The 19,981-nt window shown below is 38.8% G+C and overlaps 2 protein-coding genes across 3 annotated transcripts in view; both read left to right on the top strand.

Moving 5' to 3' along the window:
• Nucleotides 1-3,745, top strand: part of LOC115377865 (RNA polymerase II elongation factor ELL2-like) — a 46,764-nt gene extending 43,019 nt beyond the window's left edge. The window contains exon 13 of the transcript XR_003930072.1: nt 3,735-3,745. The gene's annotated coding sequence lies outside the window, so the exon portion shown is untranslated. The remainder of the gene's footprint in view (nt 1-3,734) is intronic.
• Nucleotides 1,204-18,254, top strand: wdr93 (WD repeat domain 93). 2 transcript variants are annotated; one of them, XM_030077917.1, is made up of 17 exons: nt 1,204-1,252; nt 2,757-2,894; nt 3,668-3,929; nt 4,468-4,669; nt 5,641-5,705; nt 6,082-6,160; nt 6,264-6,349; nt 6,508-6,592; nt 7,806-7,980; nt 11,695-11,765; nt 13,951-14,037; nt 14,534-14,659; nt 15,753-15,969; nt 16,101-16,161; nt 17,129-17,285; nt 17,472-17,658; nt 17,815-18,254. In XM_030077917.1, the coding sequence occupies exons 1-17, from the start codon at nt 1,215-1,217 to the stop codon at nt 17,936-17,938; spliced, it is 2,160 nt and encodes a 719-aa protein (XP_029933777.1). In that variant the 5' UTR covers nt 1,204-1,214; the 3' UTR covers nt 17,939-18,254. The 2 variants fall into 2 exon arrangements, with proteins under 2 accessions (XP_029933777.1, XP_029933768.1); XM_030077908.1 differs by having other exon boundaries at nt 13,948-14,037.
• Nucleotides 18,255-19,981: the final 1,727 nt, after the last annotated feature.

Below are 19,981 nucleotides of genomic sequence, written 5' to 3'. Positions count from 1 at the left end.
ATGTGTATATATATGTGTGTGTGTGTGTGTGTATATATATATGTATATGTATACATATATATGTATATGTATACATATATATGTGTGTGTGTGTGTGTGTGTGTGTGTGTGTGTATATATATGTGTGTGTGTGTGTGTGTGTGTATATATATGTGTATATGTGTATATATATATATATATGTATATATATGTATGTATATATATATATACATTGCAATTTTCCGGACTGACTGACCTTCATTTCTTAAAGTAATGATGGCCACTCGTTTTTCTATAGTTAGCTGATTGGTTCTTGCCATAATATGAATTTTAACAGTTGTCCAATAGGGCTGTCGGCTGTGTAGTAACCTGACTTCTGCACAACACAACTGATGGTCCCAACCCCATTGATAAAGCAAGAAATTCCACTAATTAACCCTGATAAGACACACCTGTGGAGTGAAAACCATTTCAGGTGACTACCTCTTGAAGCTCATCGAGAGAATGCCAAGAGTGTGCAAAGCAGTAATCAGAGCAAAGGGTGGCTATTTTGAAGAAACTAGAATATAAAACATGTTTTCAGTTATTTCACCTTTTTTTGTTAAGTACATAACTCCACATGTGTTCATTCATAGTTTTGATTCCTTCAGTTAGAATCTACAATGTAAATAGTCATGAAAATAAAGAAAACGCATTGAATGAGAAGGTGTGTCCAAACTTTTGGCCTGTACTGTATATATACAATAAAAGAATAAAATGACTGGCTTGCAATGAGGCCTACATTACAGATGGGAATGAAAAGTAAAAAAAGTGCACACAATTTTTTTTCCCCATTATTACAAGTTGTATGTTGTCTTCTTTCTTTCCTCAGGTGAACAGAAAGTTGTAAAGTGCTATGCAGCTCTGTCTTCCTTCCATACACCAGTGTTTCCCAACCGGGGGTACGCGTACCCCTAGGGGTACGCGAGCACATTGCAGGGGGTACGTGGAAACATAGGCGGAAATCCCGGGGGGGACAAGACCCCTCCATCCATAAATTTTGAATAATATAGTAATATTCAATGAAAGCACAATGCAAGCGGTGCTAATTATAAATGTAAAATAGTGTGTTTTTAAGTGTTAAAATGTTATGACCTCCCCCATGCCTCAAAGTGGTTTGGTCCGCATCCTGCTGCCCGCAAAGCGGCAGCTCGGTAACTTTCAGTCCGTCCGTCAGCCTGAGAGGCAGCAGCCTGATGAGAACTAGCAAGAAAACCTCCTCAAGTGAAAGCCAGTGAGTCATTTATCACACCACTTGTTCACCAAGCACAAGGCTGTAATATGAAATGCGATATTTTTCCCTGCTTGGTCCAAAACCTGCCTCTTTCAGCTCACTGTTTAAGCTAATAGCTAATGATTGTTTACAGGCTGAAGCGAGTGCAGGACAGTGAGGGAGAGAGAGGACAGACCACAGGAGGAGCAAATACTGAGCTTTTTATTCTTTCAAAAAGTCTGTCAGGATATTAATGTCAGAAATAGTTCATATTTTACTGATATTTTGAGTTTGTCTCTAGATAGATATCTACTTTTTGCATTTTAAACTGCATTATTTTGTGGCATAGTTCCATTTCATTTTCTTATTTGATCTAAAAGGGACAGTGTACAGCTCAAACATATACTGTATGTCACTATTTGATGCCATATCTTGCTTTGTTTTTTGTTGACACTACAATAAATCTGTTTTTTGAAGAATAGTTTGATGTAGTTAGATTATTCAAGGTATTTCCTCTAGTTTTAGAGCTTATTTTGAGTTTCTAGTTCTTGTAAAGCTACTTTGATGGACTGTAGTGGAAATAGAACAGTGAGTAAAGAAATTTGGTTAGAGGATTATTGCTCTTAATAGCATTATTTAAAACATATGAACATACTGAGGGCTCAGCACTGTACTGCAAATTTCAATGGAGCATAAGAGAGTTCAGAGAGAGATGTGCAATCGTGCCAGACAGCAATTTTTTCATGTCCCCCCCCAAGAATTACTCTCTGAAATTTTGCTGTTTATCCCCCACCCCCCAATAATGAAATGGGATTTCCACCCCTGCATTGAAACATTTCATAACATAACATAACTTATAACAAATGAGTATAACGTATGAGTGAGGGGGTACTCATGGTCTGACAAAAAGGCTCAGGGGGTACACAAGACAAAAAGGTTGGGAAACACTGTCATACACTACAGGCCATTGGTTGTCACACTGTCAATACATTTTTCACTAGAGGGCGCTGTAACAACACTCTACCACAGCAACGTGCACCTTCCGCAAGACCACAGTTTTCCTCTCAGCTGTCCCTTAATTTTGATTTCATTTCATTTAACGTATTTCTTTATTGTATCAAAACACTTTTGGGAGCAGTTTTTTTACTCAGAAAAAAAACTCTGAACACGGTCTGGATTGAAGCAGTCGAACATGACAGAAACTTTTGCTGTCGCCATGTCACCAAACCAAACTCGCTCTGACGGTGCAGACGGAGTTATGTTTTCACTGGACGGTTCTCCTATTTTACTTAGTTTCTTGGGCAAACTAAGTACTACATTGGGTTAGCCGCAGTGTTAGAAATATCTTAGGAAAGGGCTCGTTGATTCAAAGCTCACACTACCGTTGCTAAACGAAAGCTACATGCCAGTCACAGAGAAACACAACCTAATTATGTGTTTCAGGTGATGTGAACATTCATAATCATGGCAGAAGTTCATTAATGAGTCTCGCCTGATGTGTGGTGTGTTGCTGTGGTCAGCTCAGCCGTCGCTCGGCTCCGGGTCAAGCGTCGGCCGTTACGCTAATGGAGCTGAGTGGGGGAGGAGGCTGTTGCTATGACGACGCATCACCGCAACACTCACCACCGTGTCCGACTGAGACCAAAACAAACTTAGGCTTAAGGTAAGACAGAGTGCCAAGCAGACGGCTTTTACTTACAAAATGTCGACCAAGTGTTGTGTGGTAGTGAACCAGAAGTCAGCCCAACTAAGTTCACCTGTACGTTCACCTGTGTTAGCTAGCTAACCTAGCTGGTGTTGCACCGCAAACCTAATGCCACTGGTTAGCCCGTCAGCTTCGTCCTATGAGTTGATTTTAGCAAGCTACGAAGGGCAGCGACAGTTACCCTCGCTTATTTATCCTACTAATCTGCTCCAGGCTACTCATAGGCAGTACCAGCTGCATGTTTCTTAGTATTCGATACTTTATGTATTTATCGTCTGAGTTTAGTCACTTTTTCGTAATTAAGTATGAAATGGATTTTTTTCTGTGGTATAAGGTTTACTTGACGTGACTGTTTGATATTTCCGTGTTGGCTATGAATGGTATCAGTGATGAGGATTAGGAGAGGCTCAACTTTTATTTATTGCTCCTAAAATGTAATCAGCTACAAATTACTTATTTGTTAGTTAAAATAATCCAGTGGATTGTTGTCTTTTTTTCTCATATTACTCAGTATCCTGAGGTGAATAAGTCCTTTGTCTATGTTCACACTGCCTGTGAATATTGCATGCAGAGTAGACAGATGTAGTTTGTGTGTGGTCCATCAATACCTCATTGTGCACACTATTCCAGCAACATCACAACCCATCAAGCTCAGCTATCAGGTGTGTTGTGCCAGCTCTTGTGATGTTACATTCATTTCTGTAATCTGTAGGTAACATATTTCTCCAAAGGATGCCTGTGCACACCAGAAAAGATCCTATGGACATCCCAGAGCCCTCAGATCATTACATGTGTGAGGAGGATGATGACAGCTTTCTGGTTGACCCTGAACTACTCAGGGATCGGCTGCCTCAGCCATTTCGTATGATCGACAAGGTCCTGGACAGACTGCTTGATATGGCCTGGGACACCATCTTAAAGAGAGAAACTGCTAGGATGGCAGAGGAAACCAAAAAGAAACCTCCTGTTGTGGAGCTGTCTGCAGCTACACAGGTACACATATGAAGCATAGCTGTTGCCATGATATCAAAACTTTTGACGTTGTTTGGTTGTTTCTATCTAACCCTCTAAAATAAGTCACAGGGTCACACTGGATTTGGATCACTCTATGCTAACCTAAACTTTTATGAAATGACTATCCAATCACTGTCTGGGATAGGATTAATCATAGGGCTGTGTTTAGGGTTAAAATGGTGTAAAGGTTAGGGTTAGGATAAAGCTAAGATAAGGGTTAGAGTTACATAGTCTGAGGAAATATAGTAAATAGGCAAGTGATTCTTTGCTGCCACCTGCATTGGACCGTTATCCATTTCCATGTAAGTTGAAAAAAATATATGCGTATATATAACTATCATAGGATACTGGAAAAGAAAAAAAGGTGTGCAGGCGAGGTGGAAACATAATATGGGCTTATATAAAAACCTCACTGTGAAAACTAGCCAAATGAAGTGCTACCATTTGCTTTGAGAGAAATAGGGACACTGAGGATAGCAGTGAACCTTTTTTGTTACTGTTGTCACTTGTACTTCAGCTTCCCAAGAGTACCAACTGCCTGGCGTGCTCAGAGGATGGCAGATACATCAGTATGGGTCACTCCCAGGGCCTGTCAGTGAGCTGTGCATCCTCTTTCATCTGTGTCGCCACGTGGCTTGAGGACAGGCTTGAAATCACATCCATTCAAATGAGCTCTGTTGGTGGGAATGCCTATCTGCTCGGCACTGTTGATGACATGGGTGGGTAATTTTCGTTTGGTCATTACAAACTGAGTTCCGTTTTAGCTGTAAACTGTAAACACAGTTTGTAACTCCAGTGTTCTGAGACAGAGGGTTTCATCTACTGCTATTACTGTAGTTCACTATTGCCATTCATCTGCCTAATCTGTATTAATATGCCAAATGTGTCAGCCTACATACCACTGTTCAGTGAATGCCCAACAAAGGTAGGACAGCTAACAAGCAGCAGGCAACCTCATAATAAATAATTAGCCTAATTCTAAAATTGTTTAAAAAGTATTTTTACATTGAAATCTTGATATGGTGATATCCAGAGTTGCAATAGTAAATTGGTAACACTTTACAATAAGAGTACAACAATTAATGTTAATGCCGTAATAAACATTAAGTAACAGGTAATAAACATTAAGTAACAGTTAACTAACTAATCATATACTAATGCTGTTCATGCTAAGGTATTAATTTATGTTATTTAAGGGTTATTGTAGATATTATTAACATTAGTAAATGCCATAATAATCATTAACTAACAGTTAATTAACCATTACGGCATAAACTAACGTTAACTAACGTTACTTGTTGTACTCTTAATGTAAAGTGTTATCAGTAAATTTATCACAGAACATATGCATGATTGTGTCTGAAGTACAATATCACATTAGTATGTTGTTTTTTTCCTCACAAATTTAGAACTGTAATCTCAAGTTTTTTCTTATAAATTTACAACTTTAATTGAACATTTTCACAGATTTTTTGAGCTTTTTTTCTCAGAATATTAACCTCACCCCTCCACCCCCTGCTCTGTAATTTTTTTTTTCTCCTTGCAGGGCCCTTGCATGCTGTCATATTGACATCCCCTCTGTTACAAGTGTCATCAGGACACTGAATCCCCAAAGCAAATAAAGAAATGTTATATTTTCAAATAAATCTGTCATCATGCTAAGACCAGCTTCAATTGTCTGTCACTGCAGGTGTTGCAAGAGTCTTTGCATATCACGCTGAAAACATTCACCTTCTCAGAGTTATTAATGACACGGTATGTATTGTTCGTATGTTCTCAACTTGATTGTTACAGGGATGGGTGAGCTGAGTTAGTAGAGACTTTTCATACAGAATGAAAGCCAGTTGTGTCATCCGTGTGTTTTGAAATGCATGAGACATGTATTTTTGCAAATGTTACATTTTCTTGTTTGTCAAAGGTAGAGGTAACAGAGAAAAGTTTATTTCCACTCTGATCGCAAATGAACAAATTATTTTTCAAGTGAGATTGTTAAAGTTGCCTGTGTCTCCAGTTTCTTTTAATCATTTTGCAAAATTTCACATGCACTTTTATTGCATATTGTTTGCCATTTTTGCATTTATCTGATCGAAAAAATAAAGTGATGCCAAGAAAAACCTTTCAATGTCACCAGGAAGATATCAGCCAAAGGAGCATTTGCATGACATTTGAACTATCCAAAGGAGGAGATTACGGAGCTGCATCAATCAGTTGTAAGGTCTTTACATTCCGTTGAGATCTTCTCTGTGTTTTATTTTAATTCAAGGCTTTGCATTCCACACTCCTGAACCACATAATTTTCACATCCCCTATCAGGCGGTGGTGCACTTTGGCTCGAAGTCTATCGCTTCCCCTTAGAAGCATGGCTGAAAGATTTAGAGCTGGCAGCATCACACAAACAGGTAATATTAGTTAAATCAATGAGCTGGTTTAAATGTTTAATGGATGTTAGTTTAAAGTGACTATCTCCAGTATATTTATTATTAACTGCTGCCAGATTGCAAAGTTAAGCAAATTGGTTTTTGGACAACTGGAATTTAAATACACCAGTCTTTTTCAGGCAGAGAATCCACCTGGAGTTTCAGACGTGAAATGGTCTTCAGTTGCACTGCTAATGAAGATTAAGCCACCTAAAATCCCAGCAGGTACAGTTTTATTGAGAGCAAGAAATGTCTCGATAACAACATGGATAGTGCAATTGGACAGAATTACATTTCGGTGTTTGAATGCATTGTGTTTTTGTTTGCTTTTTTAGTGGTGAATGTTTATTCCTACAGTCTTGTTGGCATTCACCACCTTGCATGTTTTGTTACTCAGTCTTTGCATGTCCCTCAACTTTTTGTAATGCTGTGCATGTACTTGTTGTGTTGTCTCTGCTTTGATGATTTGTAGTGGTTTGGGTCTTAGGAGAGCAGGTTAGAAAAGTATTAGAACACAAACCCTGTGTGTGTGTGTTCGTGTGTGTGTGTACGTGCGTATGTTTCTGTACGCATGTAGAGAAATAAGGGTATTGATTCAATTCAATTAAAACTTTATTTGTCCCCTAAGGGAAATTTGCAGCCAGGGTTAAAACATACACTAATAAATTAACACAGTGATTCATTACAACACATTAAAAAGTTTAAATAAAAAAAAAAAAAAGACAGAGAGAGCATCATAAAAAGGGAGGAATTACCAATGCAAAGTACAAGTTTCTTCTATTTTAAAGTGCTGTTTTTTTGCTTTGCTTTTTATTCCTGCTTGCACAAATGGAGTAAGTTTTCTGACAAGATGCTGTGATAAACTATTCTCTGTGCAAATTTAGTAAGATTATGCTCACTGGGACAAACGACTTTCTCCATGTCTTTGTTCTCATGTGAGTCATTCTAAGACGACGTCCTGAAGGCAGGAACTCGAAGGCTGTCTGTAGCAGGTGACCAGGGCAGCCAGGGATAGCTCTTGCTTTCCTGATCACATGCTTGCTATAGACCTGGTTTAGCTGGGCCTAGTTCATGCCAGTGACCTTTCTAGCCACCTTAGTAATACCATCCGGTCTGTTTCCACTGGTCCCATTCAGTTTTCCAAACCAAGCAGGTTACAGCAGACTCAATGAAGCTTCTGTAAAAAAGGGGTCATTATTGAAAAAAGAGTCCTGTGTGTATGTATGTGCATGAATGTGTCTCTGTAGGTGGTCACTTGCTCACATTTTTCTTTAAAGACTATAGATTAATTGTTTCCTCTCTGCTCCTAAAGGCATTGGTCTTCATATAATGGTAATTTCGCTATTGGTAATACAAGCACGAGTAACAGCACGCATCTGTGTTGAGAATGCAGTAGTCAATACATAAGCGTCAATATCTTTGATCTGTTGTTTGACAGGGACAACACTGAAAAGTCCATTTGAGGTTTTGCAGAAGACAGGCTGTGGCAGAGTGTTTGGTTCTGGGCGCAACCACATGATCAGCAGTCACCAGTGGGAGGAGCAGGATGCTGTGTTTAGGTCCATGTATAGGAAGTACCTTAGTACTGACACGGACAAAACAAAAGAAATGAGGTACAGTCAAGATTTCAAAGATGACATCAGCATTTAACGTCAGCTGCTTCCACTGATAGCTTTACTTGCTGTACGTTTAACACATTTTTATCTTCAGTGTGTGAGATGCCCGCAATGTTTACTGTAAGTCTATAAAATAAAAAATGTTTCACACCAATGAAATTACAATACAATATTGAAAGTGGCTGATAAAGCACTCAGGATAAAACCTCATCAGTGTGACAGTGTATGGTGTTATCAATGAGAACAACTGAAGTTTAATTTTAACCACATGTGGATGTTACTGTAATATTTCTGCATACTGAATGTTAAGTGCTTAGAGTGTAAAATGATGATACATAGGTAGCGATTCGAAGCAAATGAGATGTGCGCCATCATTTGTAGGAAGAAACTGGTATTTGCAGATTGGATGATCTCAGGAATCAAAGGAATCAAATTATCCATGGTATGTTTTTAGGCCAGTTGTCTACAAACTAGGTTCCAGGGACGCCCAGGGGTCCTTGAGAGGCTTCCAGGGGATCCTCAACAAAATGAAGCTTAATTTTATTTCAGTAGCATTTAACTTATTAGAATGTATGACCTTATATATGAATGATTATTTTAAGTTTATGTTTTAATCTCACCCCTTTGAATCTATTTCTTAGTCTCAAGTATGACATCTAAACAATGTAATACTTAATTCAAATTATTATATCTTTTCATATCAGAGCCCCAAGGGTAAAATCACCTCAAATGGAGTTCCTTGGTTTAATGTAGGTGAACTTAGGACATGAACATGACAAACCCCTGTTCCAGGCAACACGTACTCTACCTTTTTGCTGATTTTGTCTTTCCATTCCTGCCATAGTGCCTAGCAAGGGATCTGTTAGACATCCAGTGATATTGGTGTTTACTGAAAAAAAAACATAAGCCATTTTTTTCTTTTCTGGGATTTATCCACATTAATATCTTTGCTAGTAAGTCCAGCAACCGCAAATACATAGACAGCGGAGAAAATGGCCTAGGTGCAAAAAGCCAAAAATTGTAAAAAGGCATTTTTTCATATTTCTTGTTATCACTGATTCTTGGGAATTTGGATAAAACAGGTTTTAATTTTGAAAAAAAAAAAAAAGTGTGTTTAATTACAAAATCTGAAGGTATATCATTATAGGCCAAGGTCTTGGCTGTTCAGCAATGTACCGGTGCAACCTCCTCATTTTGCATTTTTTTCATAAAATAGGTTTTTCCAGTTATTAGGCTACTTTGTTTTTGTCAACACCGTCACCGTAATGTTTTTTTTTTTTATTTGAAAAACATATTTTTGTATTAAAGAGACTAATACTTTAATAACTCAACAGCACCAAAGAAACATATTGTAAGCATATTCATTTAAAACAAATATAACTGCCTCTGACGGTGGTGACACTAATCTGACAGTGGTGACAGTCGCCTCATTAAAACATACAATTCCAAAATGTATACCACTCAAGTCAATGGTTTCTTGCTTAACAACTTTATTTAACTATTTGGTACAAAAAAACAATCCTGAGGACTGTTATAAGCATTTTTCAGACTTCAGTCATCACCGTCACACAGAAAACCTGACGGTGGTGACGTCTGACGGTGGTGACAAAAACCTGCTCTTTCACATGATAAGCATGAGTTGTTCACATTAGCCAGCTTGTTTTCGCCCTGTTGCTACCTGCATCAGACCACTTCTTAAAAAGTATACATTTATTTCATAATCTAATTTAATATTTTTTATACAGAAGTGACGGTGTTGACAATTTATGGTTGTGACAGTGGCAGTGTCCAAAAACATGAAGAGATTTAACCCTCCTGTCGTGTTCGCGGTCAAATCTGACCGGTGTACAAGTTTTCTCTCCAAAAAATGCAGTTAATTTCATCTGTTTGTCATGAGGTTCCATGACTTTGTTCATGGAACAGGAAAGTATCTCTCAAACTTCTTTCCCACACCCCAACATGTAGGTGTCTTTGAGCAGGCACACACACACACACACCTTATACCCCTTTCTGGCTTCCATGGCAACTCCCACGGGAAAGTATTTCTCACACTTCTTTCCCACACCCCAACATGTAGGTGTCTTTGAGCAGGCACACACACACACACACACACACACACACACACACACACCTTATACCCCTTTCTGGCTTCCATGGCAACCCCCACGGGAAAGTATCTCTCAGACTTCTTTCCCACACCCCAACATGTAGGTGTCTTTGAGCAGGCACACACACACACACACACACACACACACAAACACACACACACACACACACACACACACACACACACACACACACACACACACACACACACACATGGACACAGACACACACAGACACACACAACTTTGCCCCTTTTTGGCTTCCATGGCAACCCTCACGGGAACCTACAACAGGAACTGCCAACACCTGTCACCTGACACCTGACACCTGTCAGGTGTCAGGTGTCAGGAAGAAGACCCAGCTGAAGTTGTGATCACCTTTCGGTCCAAAAATGGTAATTTTTCCTGGACCTCATCCCCACCTGAGAGGAACGGTCAGCTTCCATGTGAAAATGTCATGAGGATGACTAGCTAAATCATACTGGTCAATGCTGACGGGAACACAAAAGATGCTATTTTTTTGCCACTATTTAGAAAATTGAAATGTTTTCAAAACAGTGTCCTTGGAAAACATTGAAATGAAGTACTCTGTGATAAATACTACAATATGTTTCATATGAGTATTTGTTATAGTCAAAATAATATCTATATAATGTTTTTTTCCCTAAAAAACGAATGGTATGATCTCAGGTAAATTAGGCCTACAGCACATACATAGCAAATAGAAGTTCAAAACTTGTCATTTTCACAAGCACAGAAGTTGATAAAAAGATCTAACACAACATTAGGTGATAATATGTATCGTAGTGGATTTATAATCAAATATAATGTTACCGGTCACATGTGACCGGGAACCTCATGAGTGTTAGCCCAAAATGAACAGAATAGGAGGGTTTAGGAGGGCCTGAGTGGTCTTGAAGCATGCAGTACAGCTGAAGGTTTGAAAAGGGGTCCTCAGGAATGTAATTGACCTTGTAGTTTTTTTTATTATTATTTTTTAAATAAATATCTGACGGTAGTGACGAATATCTGGGACACATTTTGAGCAACCACAAAATAATAGTAAATATTGTTCAAAACCCATCGTTTGTAGTTTTTAATACATATTATGATGTACTCTTTCATGTAGTAAAGATATTATTCAATCAAATTATTACTTTTTGTTGTTTTAATCAAGTTGAAATGATTATCTCCTATCCGAAGACAACTGGTTTTGTAGGGCATGGGCCAACATATAATCATTAAATTAATACAAATTAAAAAATAAACCTATAAAAGAACCTTACAAATGTGCAAAGGACCCCCTGATTATGCCCTTGATTCTTTTTATTCATCAAAATGTTGTAAATTTCCAGCAGAAATAGCATTTTTCTTAGTGGGACATGATTTATCCAAATTCTCAAGAATCAGTGTTATATTGACACATCAGCATTGCTTTCTAAAGTTGCCTGTAGATTTTGGAGACAAGGGGGGAAGGTCGTCTTCAAGAGTTGAGCTCCCTCAATGAATTTCAATTTTGGGTTCTCAGTCTAAATGGCCAGGCTGTTGCACTCTTTGTAGATTGAGGTTGTTTCCCGCTAGACACTTGACCTCTCATCTTTTTCAGACATTGCACCAAGCACTTTCTGCTGCCTTGTGGTTTGTTTCCGGGCCATAGTGAAGGAAAGTCTCAACCAGGTTTGTAAAGCTGACTGAGTGTGTTACCTGCTGGTATGAGCTTGATGAAGAGCCCAAAGAAACACAAAACTGTGTTCCCACACAGGGCATCAGTGAAAACAAATCCTCAAATACTGCCCCACCCTCCAACAATTAGAAAAGTCATTCTGCATGTGGGGACCAGTCCTGTTCAGAGATTGCAGTCAGAACTGCTACTCTGCTGGTTTTCTATTTTCTGCTCCAGCTGTCACTCCACTCAACGCAATAAATATTCTGCTCCAGGTTGTCAGCACTTGCACACTGTGTTTACCCTGCTGTAAAATTCTTAGATTTTTTTATTTTTATTTTTATTTTTATTTTTTTATTAACACCGTGGCACTTTTCAAAGTTGCTATTAGAGAACAGGTGATAAAAAAAAAAGTTGTGGGCTCTTTTTATTTGTGATACGATTCAGAATCGCCTTGGGTGGGCATAAATTGTTCAGTGCATTCTAATACTGTTGCAGGTGGAAATGTTTTTTGAGGTAAATGATCTTGGAGCTAAAGAAAACAACACCACTTGAACCTAAAAAGCCATACCTCACTCCAGATCAAAACAGCCTGCTCTGCTCCTGCTGTTGCTATCTATAAACCTCGCTTCTTGCTGCTGCTAGCTGCAGGCGAAATCAGCATTTTCTGTTCCCCTCTCAGCTTCCCCTCAGCACTCTCATATTCTGCTACCAACTGTTGGTGGAGGAACTAATGAGTTTAACAGGCTTGGCTGGTCTTCCCGCCTTGCAAATTAAACACAGTGAAATACATGAATATCTTGAATCTGTTCTAGTGATGCTGACACATTTTCAGAGCAGATTGCATCCAACCAAATACGTTTGGAGGTACTACTAATGGACAACCCTCTCTAGTTTCTTCCTCACCCATCTGACACGCACCTTAATGGCATACCACAGTCCCAATCTCAGCAACAGTCTTAGCTCCAGGTTGACCATTATGACCTACCACAGCCTTAGTGACAGCCCTTACATGCCCATCCACATCTCCAATGTCAGTTCCAGTCTCCCCATTCTCACTGTTCCTTTTTTCCCACTCACCCGCCTCCACTTATTTGGGAAGAACTGGTGAATCCTGACATCAAATTGATCCTCTGATCCTTTCCATACTCCCTCCAAGTCAGTCCTTGGGCTCTTCCACGCAAAACCTTGCTCTCCAACACACTCTTAGATCCTCATATACAGGCAGCTGATATTCACAGGGTCCCTACTGGTGTAGAGATGGAACGTGTGTTTTGCTGCCCAGTAAGACAGCATACTTAGCAGGCAGCATTTCCACACATGCCACCTCAGAAGGACTCTGGTTTTAAACAGACTACCAAGGCTGTTGCTAAGATACCACATTTGACAGCAGCTATTACCACTGGTTCATGCTGCTCTATGACTGACACCTGGTTTGTCTTTCACTGTTTTTTTTTTTTTGTTTGTTTGTTTGTTTTTTTTTTGTTTGTTTTTGTTTTGTTTTTTTTTTTCATTTTAAAATGATAATCAGATATGTTAATCCATCCCAAGGGATTTGAAAGGGTAAACGTGAAAGCGTGAAAATATAGTGACATATTTCTGGTTAGAAAAATAAAATTGCGGTAACTTACATTTACACACAAGCTGTAGGTGTAGTTTGGGCTCACTTGTCCATGATTTAGTGATGAGTTAACGTCTTTAATGTGTCAAACCATCCTATCTTCACATTTATGAAACTGTTAGAGCTGTTAGACAGGAGGTAGAGTAGTTTTAGTTCAATGCTGTTTCAGAAGCTTTCCATCTAAAAAAAGAAAGAAAAAAAAATACAGGAGTCTCCCACTGTTATATTGCATGCCTTACATTTTAATTAATAACATGAGGTGTTTTGAGACTTGACAGACACCAAGGTATAGCTCTGATAATTAGTTCCACTGCTTTGTATCCATTGCATTCATTCAGTCTTTTCAAATGCATTTACAAGTCTTTAATGAGTGGCCATGCTCCTAGGTGGTGTAGGTTCATTATGTCCTAAATAAATTACCGTAACGTTTTTCTTTTTACGGACAATTTTAGAAAACAAATGTTTTATAACTGTCAAGAAGGTAAAAAATTTGTTTTCTAAAATTGTCCGTAAAAAGAAAAACGTTAGGGTCATGCTCCTGTTAAAGTTATCTTTAATCTCCAACCTTTTCTCAGTAGGCTTGCCTGTTGCCTTTTGTGTCTGGTGGAGTGGCAGCCATAATCTTCTGCAGTATTTGCTGTGCAGAACACCAAAGGATAAACCAGGTAGGCTCTTTACTCATTTAGGGATTTTTCTGCTGGATGCTCTCAACCAGATCTATAAAATTGAGCGGGCTGCCACACAAATTTATTGACAGCCTGTTGTTGGAGGCTTCTGTGGACTTTCTCATGTCATACTATCAATCAATCTCAATCAGTCTTTATTTATATAGCGTCAAATCACAACAAAGTTATCTCATGACGCTTTACAGGTAGAGCAGGTAAAGACCACGCTCTACAAATTACAGAAGGAAAAAAAAAACAAAACCCAACAGATTCCCTCCTGAGCATGCTCTTGGCTACAGTGGCAAGGTAAAACTCCCCTTTAACGGGAAGAACCGTTAGGTAGAACCAGACACAGGGCTGGCGGTCATCTACCTCTACCAGTTGGGTGGAGAGGGGGAGAGAGAGAGACAAAGAGACAGAGACAACAATTGGAGCAGCAGGCCTCAATCTCCAGCAGGAATATCAAGCTTGTGGTGTTTTTCTCTTTCCAATGCAGATGTGGAACCTGATATGTTGTGGCCAAATGCACATGAAATCCTCTGCTCTGCTGTCAGTGTTTGCACCCGTTACATATCTCTGGGCCTCGATGCTGCCTTAGTGACTGTCTGGGACAGGCTGTTGGGTGAGCTAATGTATTACCAATCCTGAACAATAAAGTTTCTTAGTAATTCTTTATTGTGTCATAGAAAGTGTACATTCAAAGATACAAGGATACAGAGAACAGCATTTTCAAAACAAAGCCCACTATGTGACTTATTATTGGTAATGGTCCTGCCCTGTACTTTCACCAAATCATCATCATCATGTGGTTGGTGTTCCTAGTCATTCCATTTTCCTCTTTTCCTAATAGTGCCATCCGTATCAACAATAGTAGCTGGTGACAGTGGGCACACTGGACTTTTAAGTTAAATAAAGAATCCACCCTAAAATGAGAATGTTGTCACTATCTACTCATGTTTATGTCAGTTGAAACACTGGTGAAGTTAGCTGGGACTGCTCAACAACCCTCTCCAAAACAAATGAGAACAAAACAAAGAAAGGAGACATTTTCAGTAGAGCTACAGAAAGGGCAAAACATATAATAGCTCCATACAATGTACACATGTATTGCAAAACCAAATGCTTGACCTCTGAGTCCACAGGTCTGGTATTTACCTCATTATCTCTTTGATTTTCCTCACTTATTCTGCCCTAGCCTATTTTGGCATTATCCATCCCTAATCTCAGACAGGTGACATTTTCTCAGCTGTATTTACTTCACCTCACCACCTTTAGCACGCTTGACAAACAATACAGAGACAGCCAGCCACTTGCTTTAATGTCTTTATAAGACCATGCAGGGCTGTGTCTGCATTGTGACTTTGTGGTTAAATACCCCCACCCCCCCCACCCACCCACACACACACACACACACACACACACACACACACACACACACACTCACACAGACATGAGAGCACAGTTCACTGAATCCTGACCTGCTCTTTTTTCAGTTAGCTATGAGGTATTTTTAGGACTCCCTCAAGATAAACTCAGCTGATTAGTGCTTATGAAGCCAAAAAAAGTTTTTCAAAAGTCACGCAGACACTTTTTTCCCCAAGCTGTGACTGAAAAGCGAATATAACAACCCTCTTCGCTTGTTGAATATTACTGGCCTGAACAAGTGTATAGGCTGTTTGAGTGACTTTCTGTATTGTTCTGCTTTTTTCCATCAGGGCTCCCACTGTCTGTTGTCGTGCTGTCAGCAGCAGATAGTGTTTTCACACAGATTCTGTTTGTGGACCACAGACCTGTGTCTGCTGAGGAGTCCCTGCTCCCCCAGGCTGTGGCCTCAGCCAAAGTCTATCTTTTGGTTGTTTGTAAGAGTGGAGCAACCCATGTAGTCACCACAGGACGAGGAATAGAATCCTCCACCATGCAGATCACTGAAAGGTTACCTATTTTTTTGCACAGTAACCTATTTGGATGTGCTGATTTGTGTATGCAGTCTAATTTATTTTAGCTGTATGTCTTAACAGAAATGTACCAATGAGAAAATCCTGTATTTTTCTATCACTATTTAGGCCAAAAGATTGTGGAGGTGTCCCATCTGTCATTTCATCAGTGCCATTCTTGCAGGGATTGGTAGGAGTTATTTATGTTGACTATTACTCTATTCTTTTGAAATTTATTAGTTTATATTCTTGCTTTTACAGGATATTGTTTAGAGTTTTTGTTAACACTGCATGGTAAGAGGATAACCCTTAGATGCATAAGTGGATCAAAAAGGACCCACATTTCCATTTCCTACAGAATCTAACAACATTTAATCCTTAAAAAGTAAGACCATTTATTGTTGAGCACACTTCAAATGTCAGTAGTGTAACCACTTATCAAGACTATTTTATACATTATTTTTAACTAATGTCGTATCAATATGATCAGTATTATATACATCTTTTCTGACTTCTGGAACTCTTTCATGACACTATGTGGATAACAACACAGCACATTTATTTCCACAGGTTGTACAAATATTTTTATGATGATTAGTACTACTACTACTACTGCTACTATCAAATCAGCCTTTATAGATAGCCAGCTAACACCATGTAGCTAAGTTAGCTAGTTAGTTAATATGATAGCAGTACATTTATTCATATTATATAATATTTTTCAAAACAGCTGGCTAACATTATTATAGGTTTGGTGGGTGTTTGAGAGGTAGATGTTAAGGCCACTAGCCTAGAACATTTGTTTTAGAGTTTTAGAGTTTTTCATGGCCACTAACCTCCATTGTCAGTTTAGACCTATACAAAAGGTGGACTGCTAGATTGATTTGATGATAAATATACCTATTGTCCACTAGTTATTTTCTTAATAATAAATGAGTTTCTCTAAAAAAAAAAAAAAAAAAAATTGCAGTCCATACAGGAGAGTTGCACCCCTTCCCTTAACTATGGGAGGTCCTTTTGATTACACATTTTTTCCCAACTACTCCTGTCCCAAAATGAAGCCTACAGGTGCCATCACACCCTACGAAGTTACCTGAAGAACTAGAATTTCAAACTGTTTGAGTCCTGTCATCTTATTTTTCTTGCTGGTTGGCCAGTCTCTCGTGGTGCAAAAAGATGGAAAAATGCTCCTCCAAGATGTCATCAACAAAGCCACGGTGTGCTGTTTGATTCCTCCCACATCTCATCTGCTTGCAGCTCCCTGGGATCCTGTTTATGTTCTCAGCACGAAACGGCAAACTCTATTCATAAGAGGTAAGTGCACAGCAGGGTATTGATCCCTCATACCCACAGACAAAGAGCTCCTCCTGATAATTATTCAGATTCTTTCATGTTTTTTTCTTTGCTCAGACCAGAGTTTTATCACTGTGACAAGTGTCAATGAAGCTGCATGAAATTGAAATATTTACTCCAGCCCTCAGTGTGACCTATCTCACCCAGGTGACCAGAACCTCAGCCACGGTGATTCTTCTACAGGAGACTGTCTCAGTCAGCTCCTCATCTGTCATTTTGGAGAGTCTGCCATCATCGAACCATACATCACTACATCTCCAGACTCCTCAAAACAGCAAACAGGAATCAGCTATGTTGCTCTTGAGGAAGCTTGCAATCTCTACCTCCAGCAAAGGTTTGCATTCTCTCTGTTTCACTGTGCCTTCCCTCTCATCTGAATGTCAAATTGTTTTGTTTATTAGTTAAACCACTGATGAGGCTCCCATGTCAGATGGGCAAACCACATACAGTGTGAGAAGTGCTCTCAACCCTTTTTTTGTGTCATGTTAAGAGTCCTGACTGCAAATGAAAGGAACGGAGCAACGACTCAGACGTGGAAGCAGCTGCAGGAGCATGTGGTGGCAGTCCAACAGAGGCAACAGAGACTCAGAGGTGCTGCAGCTGTTTCTGAATAACAGCAAAGAAATGTTTTGCATACAAGTAGAAAGAGGGATTAAATTTCTTGGGAAGGACAGCATTAAATGAGGAATTAAATGAAAGAATGATAACTGCAGTGTAGGTGTATATAGTTCATAGCACAGAGTTATCTTAAAACCTTTGCTTACAAAACAGATATGCTTTTGACAACAAATGAACATTGTATGATGAAATTCAACCTCAGGAACCTTTTACTTGAATTCAACAAACTATATATTAATGATAGGATATAGCATTTTTGGAAAATGGAATTTTTATCTGTCACTATGTTTAACTTAATTAAATTACATTTGACATTCATTAATGTGCATTTCAGTATATCATGTTCAAATACATCAATAGTAGTTATAACGTCATTTATACAATTTTCATAGTCATACGTAATTTATATTTCCAAACAAAACATTATGAAGTGCTTCACCGAAACAAGTACAAATGAGGTAATAAAATCAAACAAAAGCACACGGCAGAAAATAAAAGTGAAAACAAGAAAATGAGTCATTGCTTAAAGGAACAAAAGAAGAAAGCAAGAGCAAGAAAAGAGCAAGAAAATAGTGAAATAAAATCCACAAACTGCAGCAGGTTTATGTTAGTCTGGTTATTTTTGTGAAAATGGTTCTTGGTGTGGGCCTGGTAAAATATTGTGACTTAGATTTGAGATATGAGTCAGATATGAGTTAGGGATTAAGGGTTAGAAGCTAAGAGCTGTGAAGATTTTGAAGACAGAAGCCATTAGTTATTATGGTTTTAGTGTTTGGCAAGTTGTATTTTGTTTTTTAATAGGATATCGAAGTGTTTATACTGGCAAGTTTGTAGTATGTGTCTATTGTAGAACATTGATTTACAAACATTTTTTTTTCTTCTGCTGAAAAAGAACACAAACTCAGGATTGAAATGTTTGGATCATGTTGCAGTCTGGGGCTGAGTGATATGAATGAAATCAAGCATCAATCTGACCAAATCTTCGATCTTTGACCAAATATCGCAGTATCGATATTGTGATGACACTGGTACAGGGATGACTATTGGAGCATTCGCAAGATATTTACAGAGAGAGATTTCTGATAAACAGTAATATCGACATGATGACCAAGCAGGTAGAGACAAATAACAGAACAGCTGGGACAGTCTCTAATAAGTTCAGAAAATGGCATCCTTTTACTATAATGCAGCCTTTAAAACCAGGAAAAGACAACATGTATGCCATAACATGATATTACAATATCCAAAATCCCAGATGCTATCTTACCCATGAATGCACACATTATACCAAGGACACAAATCCTGCTTTAACTATGCACTTGGAGGTCTAATGACAGCCAGCGTGTTTTTATAAGCAAACGGGGGACTGGAGGATGCAGTTAGCAGTAGTGTGTTGTAGCATATGGTTGAATTGTGATTGAAAATTAAATAATCAGGGCTAGAAGATTCCAAGTATTAAGGTGAGGGGGAATGATTAAACTGATGCACAAAATTCAATGAAACTCAGGACACAAAAGTGATGCAGACATGGTACCAATGTATTGGGAAAATAAAAATAAATAAACAAATAAACAAATAACAATACAAATAAAAAATTAGAAAATGGCCATAACCCACTGTTAACACTGTTGTTCTGAAACCTTAAAGTATCAGCATAATTCAACTCATTCATTTAGCATTCAGCCAATAACCCTGGTTAGAATCTTTATCACTCTAATAACACTTCAACACATAGCATGGTATTCTTCCAGCTCCAAAAAAGGAGAAAAAAAGAGAAAAAATAAATCCAAAACCAGTCCAAAGTCCATAAGTCCAAAAGTCAGTCAAAGGTGGAGTGGCGGCAATGTGTGTGTATGGGGGAGTGAGAAAGAGGCAAGGGTGGAACGGTGGCTGGTGTCCTACCACACCGGCTCCACAGGCTGTTCTCATTCAACGTTCGTACAAATTCCTACGAAAAATATTGCACTATAATTCGTATATTTCCCACGTAATTGTGAACCAGAAAGTTGTGATCACGTGACCTATGCGCTGCAGGCTGG

The sequence above is a fragment of the Myripristis murdjan genome, chromosome 3 (genome assembly GCF_902150065.1).
Source record: "Myripristis murdjan chromosome 3, fMyrMur1.1, whole genome shotgun sequence".
NCBI classification, from domain to species: Eukaryota; Metazoa; Chordata; class Actinopteri; order Holocentriformes; family Holocentridae; genus Myripristis; species Myripristis murdjan.
Note: the sequence above shows the minus strand (reverse complement) of the source record. Positions and strands in the feature narration are given on the sequence as shown.

Excerpts from the sequence above, each read along its gene's own strand:
- wdr93 (XM_030077908.1), top strand. The coding sequence starts at position 1,215 with ATGAGAACTAGCAAGAAAACCTCCTCAAGTGAAAGCCA. Across the intron at positions 6,350-6,507 it reads TGGCAGCATCACACAAACAG|GCAGAGAATCCACCTGGAGT; the intron begins GTAATATTAGTT and ends AGTCTTTTTCAG. Across the intron at positions 16,162-17,128 it reads TGCCATTCTTGCAGGGATTG|TCTCTCGTGGTGCAAAAAGA; the intron begins GTAGGAGTTATT and ends CTGGTTGGCCAG.